At 45.0% G+C, this 15,406-nt stretch overlaps 2 protein-coding genes across 2 annotated transcripts; one reads left to right on the top strand and one right to left on the bottom strand.

The window, feature by feature from the left end:
- Window positions 1-3,500: 3,500 nt before the first annotated feature.
- klf9 (Kruppel like factor 9) lies at window positions 3,501-8,373 on the top strand. Its single transcript, XM_070965427.1, has 2 exons — window positions 3,501-4,304; window positions 5,558-8,373. Exons 1-2 carry the CDS (start codon window positions 3,905-3,907, stop codon window positions 5,836-5,838), a joined length of 681 nt encoding a protein of 226 aa, XP_070821528.1. The 5' UTR covers window positions 3,501-3,904; the 3' UTR covers window positions 5,839-8,373.
- On the bottom strand, window positions 7,650-15,406 carry fam219ab (family with sequence similarity 219 member Ab). The gene is made up of 6 exons (XM_070965428.1): window positions 15,123-15,406; window positions 13,860-13,959; window positions 11,912-12,017; window positions 11,174-11,254; window positions 11,027-11,081; window positions 7,650-9,365 (listed from the first exon to the last, which is right to left on the bottom strand). Exons 1-6 carry the CDS (start codon window positions 15,198-15,200, stop codon window positions 9,207-9,209), a joined length of 579 nt encoding a protein of 192 aa, XP_070821529.1. The 5' UTR covers window positions 15,201-15,406; the 3' UTR covers window positions 7,650-9,206.

Raw genomic sequence — 15,406 nt, 5'->3', positions numbered from 1 at the left:
CAGGAAAACACGCCTGTGTGCGGGTGTTTGTCTGAGTCACTGCAGTCTCATACACAGCCTCAGAGAAGAGCACGTATCCAAATGGTGTCTGCACAGTTCATGTCCGGAGGCAGCATTGCTCAATCCCAGCACAGGCCAGCAAAGCCGAGCAGGATTTTCTAGGAACTTTACCCATGAATGAACCTCCCACTGCGGTGGAAGCACTTTTTTTAACAGGGGGTCTTGTTACACTGAGTGGCTGCATCATAGTCTCTCATGCAGAGAGAGAGAGAGAGAGAGAGAGAGTGTGTGTGTGTGTGTGTGTGTGTGTGTGTGTGTGTGTGTGTGTGTGTGTGTGTGTGTGTGTGTGTGTGTGTGTGTTTGTGTGTAGTTGCTACATTGTGAAAATAGGGACAAATTTTTAACCAACGGAGAGAGGACCTTTTCGGAAAGGGAGGACATTTTGACCAGTCCTGACTTCAGAGGGCTGTTTGAGAGTTCAGATCTGGGTTAGAATTAGGTCAGGGTTTTATTTGTGATGATGAAGATCAGGGCAAGGGGCTCGGGAATGCATCATGTCAATGAGTGACCTCACAAAGACAGAAGTGTCTGTGTGTATGAGTATATATAGGCATGTCCACTTAACACTTATGATAATGTATTTTAACACATGCAAGTGCATCAAAAGAGTTGATCTACAGTACCTATTTATATGGAGACATTTCCCATAGAAGGCCACAAGTTATTATGAGCACACATTTGCCTCTTGTAACCGAATGGACACAAGCTTCATGTTGTGTCCTTAAGTAAAGCATCAGAGGGTGCAGGCAGACCATCATACTATCTGTTGATCCTGACACCGGACTCCACTATAAAACCTTGAGAGAAGTGCCTCCAGGCTGGAGGCACAGCAGCCTTGTTGAAAGATCTGCATCTGTAATTAAATGAATGCTGGCGTGGCAGGATTAAGAAACACACAATGCTCCGACGGCTCATTCGGCACGAAACACAAAAGGTGTGAATCACTGCAGAACTCCTCATACACTCAGACTGTATCAGGAACAGAAATCACACTCACGAAGACGTTCTGATGTGTCACTATCCACAACCACGAACAGGAGGAAAGCTGTAATCTTCTCCTCCTGGTTCACAAAACAAACAAACCTCTCTGAATATTTAAATCCTATAAATGTAACCTGCAAACATGCCACTATTCAAGCAGACACTGAGCAGCATAAGGGCAGAATGGAAAGCCTCAGTCTCACTCAGCACCAGCTCTGTGTACATAAACCACCATGAAACTGATAAACCTCAGAATCTTTCTTGCATAATAGGTTGAGAAATAGTCAGTAATTGTGATATATGTAGTAATCAGCTTTATGCAACCAAACATCACAGTGCATTAACTAGACCTCTTACAGTGAGGATGCAGGTATTATAATGTGTTATGCAAATATCCACATTATGAATTTATACATATTATACAGCAAATGCTCACATTTATTCTTATTTAGGACATTAAATGGACAGCGTGACTGTGTACTCAGGCAACTTCACATAAAGACTACTTAACCGGTGAGGGAAATGGAAGAAAGGGATTTATTACGATGCCAGTTACAAGGTCATACAGCTTAGTTTTCCGAACACATCACATATCTGTCTCTCTTGTTGAATTTGCAAGAAAGAATAAAACACTGTTATTCACTGTCGACACAAACTTACCTGATGCACGGTGTTAAGTGAGGTAGATCGGCGTCAAGGAGTTCAAGAGTGGCTTTGAGGACAGTGGAGGACTGCGCTAATTTGGGATCAGACCATGGTTGTGAAACTGGGACACAAAGTGAGACCTGTCCACAACTAAAGCATTATGGGCCACAGTGGCTGGGTTGGTTTACATGTGAGAAAACAGCCTCTCTTCAGACTGATGCACCAGCTTTGGTTTGATGCCACTGCAGCTGCGTGGTCTGTCACACACTGCACTGTCAGTCAGCATTCAGCACACTGAGAATGAAAGGAAAAATCACACTCAAGACCCGATAACCTCGTGGGACACCTTCTACATGTGCAGCTTAGAGAACATGTGCTGGTGTGAAGACCAGCTGCATTATTCAGTGGCTCTGGCCTGAACGTGAGCCGCTTGCACGCTTTGACCTTCACTGATTGATAACGGCAGGACAAATAGTTATGCAGCTGTGGGCGGGACATCCTGCAGCACCAGCGACCACTGGCTTCGTCTAAACACCCAACTGCAGTCTTTCCATGCACAGTAGAACAGATGTTATGGTCGGCGCGGCCTGTGGTAAGATGTTGCAATGCATCTAATTTCTCGTCATGGAAAATGTAAATTGTGGCAACTGGTTTCACGGATCGCTGAGTGGACGGACGTGCACGTGCAGCCCTGCTCTTTAGCAATCCTTAAGTCTATTGTTGCCCCCCCCCCCCCCCCCCCCTTTTTTTTTTCTCGCACTCAGAGTCAGCAAGTTCGCCTGGTCTTGAAAACATCTATAAATTCATCCCTCATCAAGCTTCTTTACGAATATGATTTTAAAAAGTATTTAAAAATATATATATTTAAAAAAAAAAAAAAAAAGAATAAATAAGCTTCCGCAATAAGCAGGTTCTCTTAATATGAGGCAACAGTGTGGGCCGAGGGGCGTGCCAGGATGAGTTTGTGTACCCCTGTTGTGATGTTGCATTCATGTGCCTCTCTAAAAAAAGTCGTAAATATGACTTCCTCAGGAAATGGCGAAAAGTTTCTAGCATTCAAGATAAAATAATATTTTATCTTGAATGCATATGTATGCATATTATTAATATAATATGAACGGGATCAAATGTATACAGTTTATTTGCTCTACATATTTCCCTCCACGTCCAACTAATAAACTTGAATAATCAATAAACTTCTCTCAATGTTTCATTATTAATCCCATTTTTAGTGTCAATTTATGAAAGTCCCAGTTTAAATAAAGATAGGAATAAACACAGGAATAAAATCACTGATTGGTGAGACATTTTAGTGCAGACTAACATTAAATCCAGACAATTAAACAAAAACACAAACAATAATGATTCTTTTTACTGATGCTTAATAGTTTCAATTATGATTGAACACACAAAATTCCATTTTTATATGTCAGATTTTTCTTCTTTGGGATCTTAAGCTCAAACTTTTTAATTGTAATTGTGAATGTAACAATATTTCATAATATCTGATGATTTGGATGAATTGATTATATATTGTCATGTTTATATTTTCCATTTCTGAGTCTGCCATTTTAGCAGAGACTTCAAAATCAATTTTAGACAGCGGTGCATGTATTTCCCTTTATGTCCCTGAATGTAGCATCAATCTGGTCCTGCCCTCTTTCCTCCAATCCCTGCCTGTGATTGGCCCAGCGCCTCATCATTCAGTCATGTGAATAGACAATTCCAAAAACCGAGTCATGTTTCTCCCCAGCCAATCACAGCCCCGCTTTCTTATGACACCGTGGGATTCCGCGAAATTGTTTCTTGGAGTTGAGAGATGTGTTGCTCGCAGTAAAATAGGACAAGTTGACGCATGTGTGGGAGCGCAGAGAGGCGGAATACGCGCAGACACAATAGATCGGGCGCTAAACGGAGCGTTTTACTGCTCTGGCGGCAGACAGAAGAGAGGAGCCAGCGGGAGAAGGAGAGAGGAAGAGCCGGGAACGACTCAGAGTGCTATCTTTCCTGTGGGAGTGTTTATTTATCCACCCTGCAAGCTCAACAAGAAAACGCAGCCTTTGCGGAATCGTCACATTGAAGACGACACGTGTGGATGGTTAACCACATGTTTCCTGGGAGGACCGCGGTCTGATTACTTTCCCAAACCCCCTTTGTTGGATTGTTTTGGACACTTTAGATCCATTGTCCCTTTCCTCCGTCCGGACCTGCTGTAGTGATGTCGGAGCTTGATGTCTCTGCAGACCGTGTCCCCAGCCGACCACCGGGTCGCACAGAGGACATGCTGAAAGAGAACCAGGAGAACAGGACTTTGCTGATGGTGGCGATGATTTTATTGGACTTGAACAAATGCAGCCCCGGCGCTATCGGCGCTGGGGGCGGCAGATGTCTCGGGAGCAGCGACGCCGGCGCGCAGGAGAAGGTGGAGCGGGGGAGTTGCCGGTTGAACGCCGGCGGAGACGGCCGGGGCTCGGTGGCACCCAAACAGTCCCGGAACAAGAGGGCGGCGGCGGCGAGACAGGAGTCGCCCGAGAAGAGACACTGCTGTCCTTTTATGGGCTGTGGGAAGATGTACGGCAAGTCGTCCCACCTCAAAGCCCACCTCAGGGTCCATACCGGTAAGTGGAGGCTCCGCCGGACAAACTCGGTTGTGCTGAGACAGCGAATCCGCTCTGCGTCACTTCTGCCATCTTTTAGTCTTCACTGGCCAAACTCTGTTTCTAGGACACCAAGCGGCACTGTGAGACAAAATAGTCCCAGCTGTTATGATGTCATTAGAAAGCTGTGATTTCATACTTCAGGATATGACATTGAACGCTGCCAAGCGGTTCATGTTGATGTCCACGGGGGTGAGGGACAACACGTCCCTGCAAATGAGTAACAGATTATAGGAACGGTGGTCCCGTGAATTAGCCCCTGCTGGAGGTGTGACTGGCTGACGGGGGAGGGGTGGCTGGGTGTGGGTGGGTGGGGTATTTTAATATGATGCTGACACGCACCCGCTGCGATCACCGCGTGCCACCGCCCACATTTGCCTCTAATGGCTGCTGATGGTGGCTGATGTCAGGTCGTTCTCCGGGAGGTGCTTCATTTCTTGTGTTCACACGCGCGGAGAGACAACACAGCAGCGCGCGTGGACGTCTCGGCCGGTGATTGTCATGCAGGTCACTGCGACACTGGTGTCCCCACATGTTCTTGTCCGGAGGTAACCATCCCTGCACCACTATTTCCTCATACGTCATCCTCCTCCACTCCCCTCGCACCGGGTTGTAAACAAGGGCAGACATGTGGTCCAATGGAGCACGTGTGGGAGGAGGAGGGGGCAGCCATTGCGCTCTCTCTCTCTCTCTCTCTCTCTCTCTCTCTCTCTCTCTCTCTCTCTCTCTCTCTCTCTCTTTATTACTCACAGAGCCGTGTGATGACTCACCATTTCTAAATCAATATGTTCTGTTATTGTTCCCAGAACATGCTGTTTGTGCAGGTCGTCCCAAGACAGGGAGGGCCAAAAAAACAAAAAACATCTATTTGTGAAGCTTGCATGTACTCTGTCGCCCCCACCCCCCATTTATATGCCAGTTTTGTATTTTTGCTATTGTAACAGTTCGTCTGTCAGGGGTCTGACTCTTTGCTGACATACATTTCTTTATTTGATATATTACCATTTTTGTGTTTTCATTAAATGTTACAAAAGGAAACGACTGATTTTCTAATAGATGCAGCCAGAAAGTCCTTGAAAGCGCCGCAATATGAAACCTGTGTGTGTGTGTGTGTGTGTGTGTGTGTGTGTGTGTGTGTGTGTGTGTGTGTGTGTGTGTGTGTGTGTGTGTGTGTGTGTGTGTGTGTTTGTGTTTGTGTGTGTGTCCGTCCTCAGGTGAGCGCCCCTTCGAGTGTACCTGGCCAGACTGTGGCAAGAAGTTCTCGCGCTCGGACGAGCTGACGCGCCACTACCGCACGCACACCGGCGAGAAGCGCTTCAACTGCCCGCTGTGCGACAAGTGCTTCATGAGGAGCGACCACCTGACTAAACATGCCCGGCGACACGCAGGCTTCCATCCCAGCATGCTCCAGGGCTCCAGCGCGGCCAAAAGACGCCGCTGCTCCGTGTCGGTGTCCTCCACTGACTCTGGAGACCAAAGCCCTGCAGGGGTGTGAGACACACCCACATACTGTACATATATATACACATATATAGACACACCCATATGTGTGGATACTTTTACACAATCCTGTCAAGCCAGCCAGACCACTATTTAAAAAGTGTTTCTATGCATGTACCATTGTGCGGCAGCAGCAGGCATATTCATAGCTTTGAGCATAGCGCCTATCGAACTAGAGCTCCCCCCTGAGGTGATCGGTATTTATTATTCAGGGTCTGTCAGACAGCTTCTGGCTGCTTTGCCATCTGTAATTATTTTACTTTGTGTTGAGTTTTTTTTCTTTCTGGAACATTTTTCTGGAGGCATTCATGTACATACAGTTTTCATCAGCACTACATGCGTCCACTTTGCATCACAGACTTCGTTTTGTAGGTGAAGACGAGAGAACAGATCACGGCTGAGACATTCTGAGTGGGCTGAGAAGCTTCGGGACGAGTCAATATTATCTTTGCACACTCATACTTGTACAGTTACTGTCCAGGCCAGCACAAGGCGAATGCACAGTGTAGCAGTATTCTCATGTAAATAGATTAAACAGACTACTTTTCAGATGGATGATATACTCATATACGGTAGTTAATTGTTATTAGAGAGTAATAAGACAAAGCTATAATACAGAGAATTACAGAGCGTATTTAATTTCATACATTTTGCTATGGGCTTCGTAAATCAGGTGTACTGTGAGCTTGTAGGTTTAGGCAGCGTGTTTCCTGTGGTGACATCATGATAAACTTGCAAACACTTGCACCAAAATACCTTCAGAGTACTTTGGTTAGACCATAACACATAACCTCATGGGAACTGTCACCGTTTGTGTTGCTTTTGGAGGCTTGAATTGTGTCAATAGTGCAGGAAAACATAACAGGGTAAAGCCTTTAATGGGTGAAGTTGGTCTGAGCACTTTTCTGTGTTAAGACCATAATGATTCGCATTCACTGTAAACAAGCAGGTCTGTGCCTTTCAAGGGTTTTGTAGCAGAGAGGAATTTCTACATTTTCAACCTTTGGAAAAACTACCTGAACGAACACGGTCTGATTCTTTCTGTTGATATTCAGCCTTGGATATCAACGACTGTCTTTACGCCACCAGTGCCAGTTGCTGTACATTGAATCTAACTTTTGTTTACTCTGTATCTGGACTGCGTCTTATCAGGGAAAAACGTGCTGCATGATCTTTTCAATCACTACGACGCCCCCTGGTGGTGATGTGGAAGCACAACATTTCTCACAACAGGAAGTCATAAAACTTATTTTCTGTCCTAGCATTTTGAAGCATGCTGTTGATTGGTTGGTTTTTGAATCTATGAATTACACCATGTAGCATGTTTGTATGTGTTTGTTTGGTACAATGTATTTTTTAATCGTCCGGGAATCTTTTATAATATTACTAACAGGATGAGAGGTCTTATTGGTCCACTGCAGGAGCCAGAAACGTCGTTGATGTCATTTTTCTTTTTATACTTGCCACATAATGCATTCAGATGTCCAGATAGATTGTAAAGTTAGGTGAACCCCGTAGCACACAATCAATACACATTTGTAAAGTGAAAAGCTGTTTTTCTTTTCTGGCATTATGACAACTGTGATTAGATGTTGGTGCCTTTCAGGTTAACACCCTTACTTCTGATGCTACTGTACTGTAATCAGGGACTGTCAATGCAGAGCCCAAGTTATCGCAATATACATGGCTGTGTAAGAATTACCGCTCAAAAGGGTTAACATTAAAAATATTTTTCTTTCTAAACATCTGCTCAGATCATTATCACATCAGACAGCGAGGAGACACAGCGAGGCAGAACAGACAGCTCCATTAGCTCTGTGTTTTATTTATTGTTTTCATACACCGCACATAACAATAACATTGTTAAATACTGTAATGGAAGTGTTTACAATACAAGAAAATCATTTTAAAAAAAAAAGGAAAATTAAAGAAAAACAATTATCACCCGTGTCTAAATGTAAAAAAAAAACATAACTTCATAGACGGCAAATGCTGTTCAAATAAACTAAATGATGAAGATAGTGAGAAGTACACTTTTTTTTAAACTTCTCTGTACTTAAGGCATACCCTAATTGGAAATTAATCAACCGATTTAAGGGAGGGAGAGTCGTAAATGAGGGATATTAGTGCTCCGAGTCGATGATGCTCGTTGTTGCGATTACAATTTCCAACCATTAGTCAAAAGAGACAAACACACGTCATCTCACTCTTTACGTTGGCACTGGATGTGTGTGTGCATGCACGTGTGAGAACAAATGCAGATGAAGGTATCTCACGGAGAAGAGTGTGTGTGTGTCTGTGGGGGGAGAAACACAACAGTGTGTGCTGAAAACTCCACCTAAAGCCCCCCCTCCCTGCCCCTTGGCCTTGATAATATATGAATCCTGTGAGCATCGTGTGTGAGGAGGGGCGCTGTGGCGATATGTGATCTTCCCTTTTAAAACAGTTCATTTCAGATAAGACACTGTCACTGCTATGCAGGAAAGAGTACACAGACATGGGCCCGAAAAGTAAAAAAAACAACAATAAAATGTGCAAATTCCAAAACAATACAAGTCAAGCTCGTGCCACAATGGTATCGTGTGATTGCACAATAGAAACAGGGCAGAAATCAAATGTGCAACAAGCTACTTGCTCAAGATTTTCCATTCAGTTATTCAGTCCAGTGCTCTTCATGCAGTTTGCTCCTCAGCCACTCACGTTCATACATTCCTCCCCTCAGTGCTGAAGGCGGCGTGGATGAGTGCGACGGCCTGGCCTGTGCTACATAACAACCCTGTACAGTACGATGAATGCAGTCCCAGATATCCTCCATGCGGGGCACCGAGACTGCAGCTCCGCGTCGACACACACGATCACACAGACCCCTCCGGTTTAAAAAAAATAAGCATTTAAATAAAAACTATCTAGAAAAATGCAACCCAGATTTGAGGAAAGCAGAACAGTTGGGTCAGCAGTTGTGATGATGTTTCTTACTCTTTGGGGAAAATGGAAATCACTCGACAGCATCAACTGGCCTTTCTGTTTCTGCCTGCTAATATCGGCGTTATGTTACATCATGTTCACCAGGAGAAGGGCTCTCAGACACGAGTGCACGTCCTACCATAGGAGGAAACCACCACTTTTACTCGTAGTTTAAAGACATATTGATTATTTTCATGTGCGTTCCTTCTCCTAGATTTGAAACCAAACGTTCTACATGTTAATGTGATTATTTCTCATTGTCGTTATCATCATAGAACATACGATACTCTACCAATTCTTCACTGTCGCCACTCTGGCGAAGTAAACTCACAGCAGATGAAGATTGGGGGTTATATTGTGTGGAAATGGGAGCGGGCAGAGGGTCAGAAAGGGTGGGGGTTACTGTATTTGACAGGTGGTGGAGGAGGTGGCCTGGCAGCACATGCAGGTAGGGTTGACTGATTTGGGCGGGATCAGATCCAGGTCCTCGTCGTCGGGGATCTCGTCGAGGCGGTAACCATCTTTCAGTAGCTGGATGTTCAGATCCTGATTGATTTGCTGGAGAAGGGAGGACAGACGGAGGAGTTTGATGGGTTGGAGCAGCGTTTCCAGGACAAGGATCGAGCATTTGCTACCAGTTACTCCCACGACTTTACACTGAAGCAGGTCATCAGTGTGTGAGGTAATCGGCCATTAGCTACTCAACGCCGACAGGTCCAGCTTTCAGCTCAGCTTCAGGTTTGCTTATTTCTAATGTAATTTACTAGGAAACTTCCATATGTGCCTTGTGTTGCAGGCCGATACACAACACCCAGTGGGGAGAACTAAAGAGTGCAGCTAATGTGTAAATCAGCCCGATGAGCTTGCAGTAATGGATGAAATGCATCATATTCGGGTCTCAAATTTGGCAGCGCTGGTTGGTTTTAAGGCCAAATTGCTGTAATGTGTTTCTGTTACTGTTAAAATTAGCAAGCTAACATGGCCTGAGAGACATTTCCAGAGCGCTTAAAGAAATAGTTCGACATTTTGGCAGAGAGTTAAGAAGGGAGGTTGATACCACTCTCACATCTGAACATAAATATGAAGCTAGCTTAGCACAAAGACTGGAAAATGGTCGGAAACAGCTAGCCTGGTTCTGTCCAAAGGGCACGAAATCTGCCTACCAGCACCTCTAAACTCTCTAAATAACATGCTATAGCTTGGCTGCTTAAACAGAAAAGCCTCAACCACGAGTTCTGAGTCAGGTTTTTTCCCCATCTTTCCTCCGCCTTTATCAGATTTAGACAATCTACAAGTTACAAATGTCAAGTGTTTTGAGCTGGTGACTCAGACTGGGTACAGTTTCCAGTGGTAACCATGGCAAACTGAGTTCAGGCTCGTTCACAGATGGCTATAAGGATCATCACTTGGAGCTTTGTCATGAACAAGATGACTGTCCTGGTGTGATTTGTTTTTAGCCAAACAATGCCTTTGTTTGCATGTAAAACAGAAGCAATGTCTCCATTGAAAATCCCAGCATTAAGCTTTGTTCACCGTCGAGTCTGCTGCAGATAAACTGTATACGATGCTGCAAGCTGTTTCACATCCAAAACACAGTCTGACACTTTAACAGCCAAAACTACAGAATAAATCCAGATGGCCTGTTTGAGCCTCAGGTGATGAAGGGTTAAGCTACAGTACAGCACTGTTGCTACGGTGAATTGCTTACTCATAACTTCCTGTTGTTAGCTTGTAGACAGAGGAGACAACAGCTCAACTGAGTTACATTTACTTTGTATTAACCCATTATTTCTGACAACATGGTGCATTTATCCACAATATGTCCACAAGCCTGGCCTTGTCAGACAGAGAGTGGATGTGGAGGGTGGGAACGAGGACTCCTCTGGAGAATAAACATAACGTGATTCGCACATTTGCAGCAGCGTTGAAAACAGGATTTTCAGGCGCAGACGCTCTGAGATGACATTTCATTTGTTTCCCGCTTTGTGTCTCATCCACATTTGCGTGCAGGTGCGTCTGCAGCGTGATCATGCACTCGCAGCGAGCACACACGCCTACAGAATTAACATGGATGAGCAGGATGGATATAAATGGGTTTTGCTTCGAGACTGGCTTATAAAAACCCGACTCTTGGCCTCTTGACAATAACAGAAAATGGAGGAAAGGAGGCGAGGGAGTGAGCGAATGAGATGATGAAGCAGACACTTCACAAATCTCACCTCGGCAGAGGAGTATCCCGACGATGAGTATCTAGACATGTCGAAATCATCATCACTGAAACCAAAACAACAACAAAAAAGCAAAAGTTAGCTCATTATATGAGTGTTTTTGTGGCAAGAAGTGTGTTAACGTGTGTTTGTGTTCACCTGTCTGTGTCTAGGGCCACCAAGGGCTTCTCGTCTGGGCTCTGGTCTAAAGAGGAATAGCCTTTATTGGGCACTACCAACCTGTGGGGAGGGAACAGAGAGAGCCAGAGGAGCAGATAAAGGGTGTAACAGAATACGACAGGAAGGGGGGAGGAAGAGGTGGAGGAGGGAAAATAGAAACAGGAAGAGGTGAGCAAGAGCAAGACTGGCAGAGATGCTGAAAGAAAAGGAAGGCGGGCCTGGAGGCAGCATCGCCGCTCTGCTGCGGGAACAACAGGAGCATGAAAGAGTCTAATTTCTGCCTCAGACATCTTACAAACCCTAAAATCAATAAAACTCTCCTCTTGGCCGCCACGCTGACAGACTGAGATGATGACACGAGTGCAAAATCAATTTCGTCAAGTCCCTGAAAACATGTTTCTGATCTTAGACCTTAACATACTGAAGAGTGAGCAGAGCCACACAGAATTAAAGGAGGTTTAGCTTCAGCTATGTGGCTTTGTTTGCTGTTCTTTAACTTACACCATTACACAATATTTCAACGTCACGTGCTGAGACAGACGACAACTTTTACCTCTTTTTAAGTACATCAGTCTGTCAGGGGCCTCTGGCCAGTGGCTAATCATGACAGTGCAACGCGACTCCAGAATCAGACCTAAACCGAGTTCATCACTAAAACAAAAGGCAGTTTAATGAGCGTCATCAATCAGAAAGACGCCGGCGGCGCTCGCTTCTTACCGTGTTCTCGCCATGACGTTGTTCTTCTTGGGTTGCTGGTTGACTGGACTTCCTACAGTGTTGCTGTTCTTCAATGAGCCCTTCCTGGCCAGCTCTCTCTGTTTCTCTGCACAGGAAACACACACACACACACACACACACACACACACACACACACACACACACACACACACACACCAGGTTAGCTCCAAACAGCACACAAACAGCACAAAAAAGTGATGGATTAAGGCTGACTATTGTGTCATCTACATGTAAGACTCACAACTTGCTGACAACCTTCTGTTGCGTGACATTTTTCCTCCTCAGGTGATCAGATTTAAACACACACACTCATCAGGAAGTGTGACAATCAGGCTGCACTGAATTCTACTTAATTTCAATTTTCACTGAGAGAACTGTGACATCTTTTCTTCCTGAACATTATCACAAGCTATACTTTAAGGCCTTCGCAGCACAGTACAAGACAGGACATCCAGGCTCTTCATTGGAGGGATTTTCTTCAGTGGTCAGCTGATCAGGAAGTGACGATCACTGCAGCTGGAGCTGGAGGGAGTTGTTTAATTTATATAATATGATAGAAAAAGAAATCCATGAGACAGAAAGCACAGACTCGCCTCTCTCTCCCTCTTGTTGATTCTCGTCACCGATCAGATAACGAATGACTGAACTAAAGCTATTAGTCCAGTCTGAGCCAGAGATGAACTACAACACAATACATTAGTGAGGCTAGAAAATGGGTCTAATGTCTGTGGTGTCACCAGTTAATGGCATTACATGTTTAATCCAGAAAGGATTTCTAGACAGCCATCTAATCTAGATTAGAGCCTTTTCCATCTCAAGGTCACCAAAGGAAACTGCTGAGTTTATCAAGCGTGTATAATTAAAGCAATATAAATTTATTTTATACACAGGACATTTTATGACAGCGTTTATGTGTCATTAAAAGAGGCTAAATGGAATAATATGAAGTACTAGTGTCGCCACCTTTGTGGTCTATGTCAGCTCCTGCAGTGGCTGAGATTGTCCTCCACGTGTGAACGCTGCGGTTACATCTCAAAAAGGACCTTTTTTCGTGCCCTCACTTACGTCACTGAATGGTTTACTCATTTCATATGTTCCTGGTTCTTAAAGGCTTTGGCTGAGAAAGTATTACAGTAGGAGTAAAAAACAAATAAAGAGGCGCTGCTGCTCACCACTGGACTCTGTCCAAGGTGCTGAAGTGAGCCTTTAAGGAGCGTAGTTTTTCATAAACACAAGAGACTCGAATTCCCAAACATAAAACAGACCGGAGCGGTTAACATCTCATACCACGGATATCCATGAGTAAAGCAATAAAATGGATTAGAGCTGAAACAATTAGTGCGTTCATCAATTATCTGATTACAAAGTAATGCACAACAACTTTGAGAGCTGATTTTTTCCAAAGCTTTGCTACCTCCAGCCTCTAAAACATGAGGATTTAGAGCTTTTTCCTGTTTTATGAGTGTAAATTCAATATTTTTGGGGGTGTGGGGCTGCTCTTCAGAAAACAAATTAATTTTAAGGCATCATTGGGGTAACACCTTGCTCTGGGAACTAGAGTTTAGCATTTTTTGACATATTACAGACTTAACGATTGGTGGATGAATAAAAGAATAACTGACTGATTCATTCACAATGAAAATAATCTGCAGCCTTAAAGTGGATTCTTATGCTACTTTTTACTCATAGCTTAGCAGCATAACAAGGATGATTAAAGCACGGCATATCAGCACATTCTTGCTTCGCCCTGTGATTGAGAAGCGCTCTGAAAATTGATCCTCTCTCTTCAAATGCCATCACACTGGGAAAAGGTCTGTATACAGACTCCTCTAACACCTTGTCTAGAGATTATCCCACATCTGCACATAACAGTGGGTCTGCAGACGATTACACGCGTTGGCCTGCAAATACTGCAGCTCTTACTCACCTATTTTCATCTGCAAGGGTGAGGGCTTGTAGTTGATAGTGACAGGTTCCCCCTCTCGGGTGTCTGAGTCCGCCTCTGAGGCTGTGGACGAGGCCGGGTCCTGGAGACAAGTGAGGGAGCCGGACCGAAAGATGAGCAGAAATGTACATTACTGAGACATCGATGAATAATTAATGTATTTTTGTAATGCACAATAGAGCCTACTATGCCCAGACAATGTGAGGAAAACAACTCATTAATAGATAAAACATGTGTTGAAGAGTCTTTCTACACATGAGCGCCAGTGTGTGAAGCATTACATGAATAGCCATAGATATTTAGACCGACACACACATGCTTCTGGACAGATGGATAATATGAAGCTTTATGGGTAAACTAGGCTTTGTCATAGGTACCTCTAACTGATAAGACTGAGACTGAAACAGTGAATCAAACTAGCTATTAAAGTGATGCCTGATTTCTTCAGGACGCTGTGGGACCCTCTGGAGGACTCCTGGAAGTCCCTGGATCCCAGTTTGGGAAACACTCCTTAAAATCCACATCTTATATCCAGAGGACAAAGATAGGGAGCAAAAGGAGCTTATCTACCAAAGGAGACATGATGAATGGGATGAATGGAGGTCTGGGGACGCCTGGAGACAGCAGGTCAGACTGCTTTGGGTCCAGTCTGGCTCTCTGACGGCCCCGGCCGTGGGCAGCAGAGGCCGCCCTGCAGGCTGCAGTAACCCAGGGCCCCGCTACAGGCCACGGAGCGCACCGCCGGATCATTCCCACTGATTTCTTTAAGACAGCGGTTTGTCGGGTACATGCGAGCACATATTTGCCACGAAAGGCCGCTCAATGATCGACACAAGCGGCGTCGAGGCCGGAGCAACTTGCTGCATGGATGCTGAGGATGTAGCAGCAGCCGCGTTGGGATGTGATGCTTGTTTTCGCCAGACATGACGGATGCTGCTCACTACGCAGCAGACCGGACGCTGCTTGCAGTACACGACAAAAACCACCAGACTACAAGCAAATCAGGCATTATCTGACATCTTACTCAGTCATTTTAACATTTCACTGAAGCCGAAAAACTTGCTGAAAATGCTCTATTGGTACATCAGCCAATATTACGCACGGCAGGTGATGGATTGTCGGCATCCCAAAGCGGAACATCCTGATTGGCAGGCCTCGTGGACGCAGCATCCTGGAGTAATAATTATGTTTTAAATGAGAAAAACAAGACCGAAACACTGATTGATTATCTCAACTGGGGCTCACCAGCGGCTGCATCTCAGCCTGCATCTCCGCCTCCTGCACGGCGCTCGGCACTTGGAATCTGTCTATTTCCTCCATCATCTTGGCAACGCGCCTCTTTCCTCCTTCCCACAAACGGACTGTTGGCTGCGGGTCGTTTCGAGGAGTTTTCACCAACACTGTGACGGATCTCAGATTTCTAACCGTCTCTGCGGTTCTCCGGCGGCGAGCAGCATCCCAGCAGGCAGTATGTCGACGGTGGTGTGACCAGTTGGGTGACGGTGACTCCACCACCCACTTCCGGGTAG

This window comes from Chaetodon trifascialis, chromosome 6 (assembly GCF_039877785.1).
Source record: "Chaetodon trifascialis isolate fChaTrf1 chromosome 6, fChaTrf1.hap1, whole genome shotgun sequence".
NCBI lineage: Eukaryota > Metazoa > Chordata > Actinopteri > Chaetodontiformes > Chaetodontidae > Chaetodon > Chaetodon trifascialis.
The sequence above is the reverse complement of the archived record's forward strand: the minus strand, read 5'-3'. Positions and strand labels throughout refer to the sequence as shown.